The 6,665-nt window shown below is 42.9% G+C and overlaps 1 protein-coding gene across 2 annotated transcripts; it reads right to left on the reverse strand.

Annotated features, from left to right (window-relative positions):
• Positions 1 to 919: 919 nt before the first annotated feature.
• Positions 920 to 5,566, reverse strand: MBLAC2 (metallo-beta-lactamase domain containing 2). Of its 2 annotated transcripts, XR_014847063.1 has the most exons (3): positions 5,017 to 5,566; positions 3,082 to 3,580; positions 920 to 1,516 (listed from the first exon to the last, which is right to left on the reverse strand). XR_014847063.1 is itself a non-coding variant. In XM_085043516.1 (2 exons), the coding sequence occupies exons 1-2, from the start codon at positions 5,459 to 5,461 to the stop codon at positions 3,192 to 3,194; spliced, it is 834 nt and encodes a 277-aa protein (XP_084899642.1). In that variant the 5' UTR covers positions 5,462 to 5,566; the 3' UTR covers positions 1,769 to 3,191. The 2 variants fall into 2 exon arrangements, 1 of the variants encoding a protein (XP_084899642.1); XM_085043516.1 differs by lacking the exon at positions 920 to 1,516 and having other exon boundaries at positions 1,769 to 3,580.
• Positions 5,567 to 6,665: the final 1,099 nt, after the last annotated feature.

Genomic DNA, 6,665 nt, shown 5'->3' on the forward strand with positions numbered 1-6,665 from the left:
GTTTTCTTTCACAGATGTCTGCTATTACAAGGCAAAGTGCATGGATGTGTAAACACTTAAAACAGTTTCTTGCTCAGAAGCATAAACAATTCTGCTAGCAACTGGTAAATATACTCAATTTAGAATGTGAAGTGCTTCTCTTGAGAAGTACCTAGAAATTATGACTTAACTGCATGGGATCATAGTATTTTATTATGGTAATACATGAAAAAAAATTCTTATGTGCAAACTGTTGTTAACATCATAACAGTCTTGACAGGTTACGGAACAAAACTTCTCATCTGATTCTTATGTCAATTCCCCAGTCTGCTGAAAACTGCATTAACATATATTTAGGTGTTACAAGGAAATCAACACAGTTCTAAATGCTCATGATGATGCAGTATTTAAACTTATAATGCGTGTTTTAAATATTTAATCCAAGAAGTGTTAAAGGACCACTGTCAAACTCTTATGATTAAAATTTTATAAGTCTTAACAAAAATAGTCAGAGACAGTTCTTTTTACTTAAGATGTATCATTCATCTAGTAGTGAATTTCTTGTAGTACAAAAAATAATCTCATGACCCTCAAAAACTTTCATTTGGATTATAGCAGAAGTTTACTAACAAACTCCACTTTGGGTTATGTGCATGTAAAGCTCACTTCTGAGCTAGGAAATTATCCCCTAGATTTTGGTAAAGTAAAACAGTTAGGCAATTTTGGTTATGTACATATACTTAATGGACTTAAGCATAGCTTAATACAACATTTTGACAGTGATCTGGCCATTTAAGGATCTTAGCTGATAGAGATATTGAGCACAGATTTTAACACAAATGATGGAGGATAAAGGTTATCATTCCCTTTGAACTGACATGCAAGTGAGTCTTCTCTCAGCAGCTCAGGCCTTACAATACAGTAAAATCTGGCTACAGAGATTCCAATATTGGAATCATCTTATTCTCCTAGTGAACTTTTGCAAAACTTGAGCAACTTGACATCCATATTGGCAGGCTTTGTGACAGTTCTCTGTGTCTGCCTTAATGCACAGGGCTGCCAGAGTCTTCACAAAAGCGCTGTTTAAAAAACATGATTATTACTGGTGTTACAACACTGATGACTAGTTCGCAGGAATTCAGTTACTGTTGGGTAACCTCTGACACCATGGCATCCCCTGGGTAACTGGTGTAAGCTTTAGTGCTATGTATATCTTCAGCCTGCTTCCCAGGCTAAGTTTCTGTATTTCTTCCCCTGCCAACTGAGGCCAAGATAAAAACTTCTTGGTTTTATGACGTAAGTCTACCCACTGAACACTTCTCACATCATACACTGATGTACATGGATTTTTCCAAATAAAAAGAGAGTGATCTGAGTGATAACAGGTCTTTCAAGTGCTGCATCTCTGCACATATCCTGCCCACTCATAGTTTTGCTTCAGCTTGGAGACAGGCACTGCTAACAAGAACTAGGCACAACCAATCGGTACAAATCCTGGTGAAGAATATATTCAGAGTAAAGGCAGGAGTGCAGTCATCTATGAAAGGGAGAAAGTCTTATCTAAGATATTTGTTTTCATCATTTTTGGACAGAGATGCTTTTTATTTTGCAATAAGTTTTTTTTTTTTTTCTTTTCACGATTATTTGCATCTATTCAGAAGGCTATCAACTTCTTCTTCCTCATGCCTTAGATAGACCCCAAACCTTGAGCACCCTTTCTATTGCCTATGATGGGGAAAAAACCTGCATAAAGTGAAAGCCAAACAAGAACAGTTAAACTGCACTAAAATTTGTGAGAAAGATTTGCAGTCTTTTTAGGAACATATGTATGTCAATGTACAAAAATAAATTCAGACAGTGTCCTTTTAAAAACATTAGATATATACAGACTGTTAGAATAATTACACAAACTCTAACCATTTCAACAGCTTTTAAATATCACACATTCAATTTTCATAAGCAAGTTATAATGCTATTTAGCATTTCTCAGTGTATTCACCTTTTTTTTGGCACAAACTCAAAGCAACACACTTCACATTTCATAAAATGGTTATGTGCAGCACATACTTCAGATGCAAACAGTAAACAACTTGAGTTACATTCACTTTGTCATAATACGTGTACTGGCTGTTTAATGCAGCACCTTCACTATGGCAAGGTCATGTTAAAGCCTCAATCCCTCCACTAACACAGATCATTAACAACCAAGTTACAATATAGTCACACAAAAATACATTTACACATAAACAAACCCTTTAAGCTTGTCACAGTCCACTTCTCTCAAATTTCCAGAACAACATACTCTATAAACATTTTTTAAAGAGCTTATCAGAAAAAAATAAACACATCAAGCACAGGCTCAATCCACTTTGTACCAGCTACTCTAACACATTAATTCACAAATTCTCTTAACTCATATGCCTACAAGCAAAGTAGTTACGTAGCCAATGGCGAGAGTACTCCTGCTTGCTCCCTCCCTCCTGGTGCAGTGCACCCCACCAGGTTCCTTGCACCCCACCAGGAAACACAAAAGCCTCAACTATCTGTCTACACCAAAGACTTTTGGGGTAAACTGACGTACCTCTGACTTCCCGCTTGGAAATTTGGTCTACAGAATTTCTGCATGTTAGTGTACTCTAAAGAAACTGCCAGACAAGTACTTTGCAGAGATAAAGCCTCAGGAAATGAGGGGTGCAGCAGATACCATGCCCACAGGTGGCTATGGCTGCAGAATTATCTTTCTGCCCACTGAGTCCTGCAAAGGTGTTGCTCCTGCCTGGACATAATGGCACTGCTCCCAGTGCACACTAGTTCAGAGCACAAAACAGAGCAACAGCTCTGTTAGGTCAAAACCTGAGCAGGAGTGGATGAATAATCACAAGTCTAGTACTACATCAATAAGGTTTCAGGCATGAATGTAAAACCTCTCATATCTGTCAGGTGTAACAAAAATAAAACAATATATTTCAATCACAGTACATGTACAAACATGCCCTGAAAAAGTAGAAAGAAAAACTAGGTTTAGCTAAAGCTAGTAATTTACATATTTTTATAGAAATATGAATAAAGTAGGAAAAAATACACAGAATTTTTTAAGCTCACCTGTATCAATTTGCCATCTTTTTGCTAATGCATAGTGCTTTTGCTTGTTATTGATGTTTTCACAACCCATTTGGTTTTACAGCAGGAGACAGATCACACAAAATTGACTGTCACTGAGAAGTGATTCTTGAATTTGTAACACGAAGTGCTATGCTCGCAATGGATCTCATGGCACAGGTAGAAATCTTGTGACAAAATCCAGCTTGGGAAATGTAGTTGGAAGCTAACCGATACAGCCTTTCTGCTCCAAATATGTTAAAGTGCCCAGGCAGTACCTTCTCCACAAGACCTCTGTCTACTAACTCCATCAGGCGCTGGCAGCTTGCAACATAGTCACTGATTCTGCTGTAGGGGAGCCAGTCGATCATGGATCCATCATACACCACATCTCCGCTGAATAGAATCTTCCTGTCCTTGTCGTGTAGGCAAATACTGCCTCGTGAATGGCCAGGCATGTGCATGACAGTGAGCTGCCGGTCTCCAAGGCTGATCACATCCCCTGCAAACACATTTGTTACAGGAAAACATATGCATTTATCATGTTTCTTAAATAACACAAAGAGAACTAACGACCTACTCATATGTGGTTTATACGTGCCAAATATCCGCAACAATGGGAATGGGGCATTTATTTTCTTGGTGAGTGCCAGAGGTGTCTGAAATGCATACTTAACAAAAAGTACAAAAACAATGACAATAACAGTTAACACAGGCTTGGGTTGTATTAATGCAATATATTCACACTAATAAATTGAACTGTGTGAAAAGCAATGCAGTAGAGAAAGTAAACCAGGAAATTAACAGAACACATCTAAAGTGGTTATCCTTTGAAAGCTAAAAAGTATGTATTTCACAATTTATTGTAATTTTACCCTCATTTAATTCTCTTAGAATTGCACTGCTGTTACTTCTAAAAGGCAAAAGGCCAAAACATAAATTGCTGGAGGAGAACCAAGACACGCGTTCACACACTTTCTTAATCTCACTCAATAAGACATAAAAATACAACTCTTTTATGATTTGCTGATTTTTTGGCCCGTTTAAATGTGAATGCCTTTTAACTGCATTGGCCACTGAACTGAAGCTTGTGTCTCATGTCTCAATGAACATTTCAGAAACTCTGATGCTACTTTGGCAGCAAAGGTATTTACTCTTTTACAATTTTTTTCATTAATACCTCCTTTTAAAGAAAAAACCCCAAACTTCTGTTGATTTATTACAGTTAAATGTCACATCAGATCTTTACTGAAGCCTTCAGTAAGTTCAGTTCTGCTTTTCCAATCACATATGTGGGATGGCCTAATAGAGCCAAGAAGAGAGTAAGTACCGTGCCAAAGGTGTCACCTGTCTGACATCCACCCTTTAATTTCTGCTGAATAGTATAGTACAGTTTAGGTGTTTAGTTACCAAAAACCCTAGTCACTCTCTCCTACGAGAGACTAAATGATTTTTTTTTAAATCTGCAAAAAGCCACTTCTGTAAATGCTATATCAGTAACAAGTGATTTTTTTTACATTTTACTTATGCCAGTAAATTCTATAAAACAAAAACTGTGTGCCCAGTACATATTTCAGGAATTGTTTTCTTGATTGCACTGCTATATCTTGACAGCTTATAAATAATAAGGGTCACCAGATTCCACATGACATACCAAAGGATAAAACTGGAGTGATCAATTAGTCACTTAAATCACTGCTGAGTGATTCTCATTCTAGAAGGTAAACATCCCCTGCCGCCAAATACTTTCAGAACTGGCAGAAACTGTTTAACCCACTACGCGTCTTTTTCGTCCCATGCTGCCTGCGGGGGTTTGTAGGTTTACAGCAGCGACACAATTACTCGGTTTAATTAGTTTACACGGGGAGGCGAGTGGAGCAGGAGGCGCACGGAGGCCAAGCAGGCGCTCCGCTCCCGCCAGGCGCGCACGGCCCTTACCCTCCTGCAGGAGGCGGCTGGGCCGCACGGGCGGCACGCGGAACTGCCGCGCGCTCCAGCCGGGCCGCGGCGGCCGCGTCACCTCCCGGTCCGACAGCCACGTCACGGCCTCGTAGTTGTCGCCTTGCAGCAGCGCCGCCGCCTCGGCGCTGTGCACCGCCACTTCCTCGAAGTGCTGCAGCCCGCCCGAGTGGTCGAAGTGGACGTGGGTGGCCACGGCCAGCAGGGGCCGCGGCCCGGCGCCCTCGGCCGGCGCCAGCAGCCCGGCGTCGCGCAGGTAGTCGGGCAGACTGCGCAGCCCCAGCCCCGCGTCGATCACCACGTCGCGCTGCGAGCCCCGCACCAGCCAGATGTTGGCCCGGTTGCCCGACTCGTAGAAGCGTTCCTGGATCCAAAAGATGCCGTCGCCCAGGGGCTTGTGCGCGAACCACTCTAGAGCCGACATGGCCCGCCCGTCGCTGCGCGGCCGCGAACCCCCCAGCGCCCCGGCGGGCGGGGCGGGTGCGGGCCCGGCCCACTGCGGCAGCGGCGGGAGGAGCGTGGCGGCGCCGGGTGAGGAGCGGGGAAGCCCGGACGGGCCGGGGGGCTTAGCCGCGGCGTGAGGGTGTGCGTGTCTGAGCTCCTTTCCCCGCTGAGACCCGCCCGCGGAGGGGCGCGTAAAGGCGAAACGCCCCTGCAGTGTGGGGAGCGCGGGGACCCTCCAGGGGCGGCGGGCAGTCAGCGACGGGAGAGGGAGCGGAGAGGACCTGAGAGGGTATTCTGACACGGCAGGGGTTAGTGACTGTGAAAAACGAGGTCCACTCTCCTGTTAGGATTAAAAAGGTTTAATAAAAGACAGTAGGGGACAGATAAAAGCAAAAGGTCAGGGCTGGGTGCTTTGTCATTCAGCCAAAAAGGCACACCTGGTATGGACAGAGACACCCTTTACATACCCTTCAGCCTAATGCATATTCATAATCAATATGCATATTCATATTTTTCTCCAAACTAGTTTGCATGTTCTGGGAACTGATCTGCCTCCTGGGAGCATGCGCAGTCGTCTGTCATTGATCTGTTATCACTCCCAGACTGTGGCTCCTGCAGGCGACAGGTGCTGATAGTTGGAGTGTCAGAGGCAGGGTCCGTTCGTGGGATGTTATCCAGTTCAAGCAGGCAGTTCAAGCATTCTAATAAAACTATAACAGCTATTTCACTACTATTAAATTCAGCTAGTACTAGAAAGAAAGACCTTAGTCATCATTACACAGCAATTTTTCACAGCAAGGCTACCTCTATAAGAAAAGAATTAAAATAATACACATAGTATCCATTGTAATGTTTGCGAAAAGCCATTGAAATGTTTGCAAAATGATTTATGTCTCATAAATACATACATTTATGGTATGTATTTATCACAGTGACCCTCCTGACAAACATCTTCACCTGCTTACCTTCACGGGCATCAGTTTAAAAAGACACCCACAAAACCTTAGTATCTAGAATTCTGAGGATAAAGATTCTTCTCTATCTGCTCTTCCCTTGAACTGATTGTACCTGCCTCTGAAAATCCAGGACCCACGATCCCCAAGACACGGTCAGGAGTTTTGTTGTGAGGAAAGTGTGGGTCATTGAGAGCTTGCCAGAGCGCTCAGCCTCCTCACATGTGCTGC

Source organism: Lichenostomus cassidix, chromosome Z (genome assembly GCF_008360975.1).
Source record: "Lichenostomus cassidix isolate B80296 chromosome Z, HeHo_3.0, whole genome shotgun sequence".
Lineage (NCBI taxonomy): Eukaryota > Metazoa > Chordata > Aves > Passeriformes > Meliphagidae > Lichenostomus > Lichenostomus cassidix.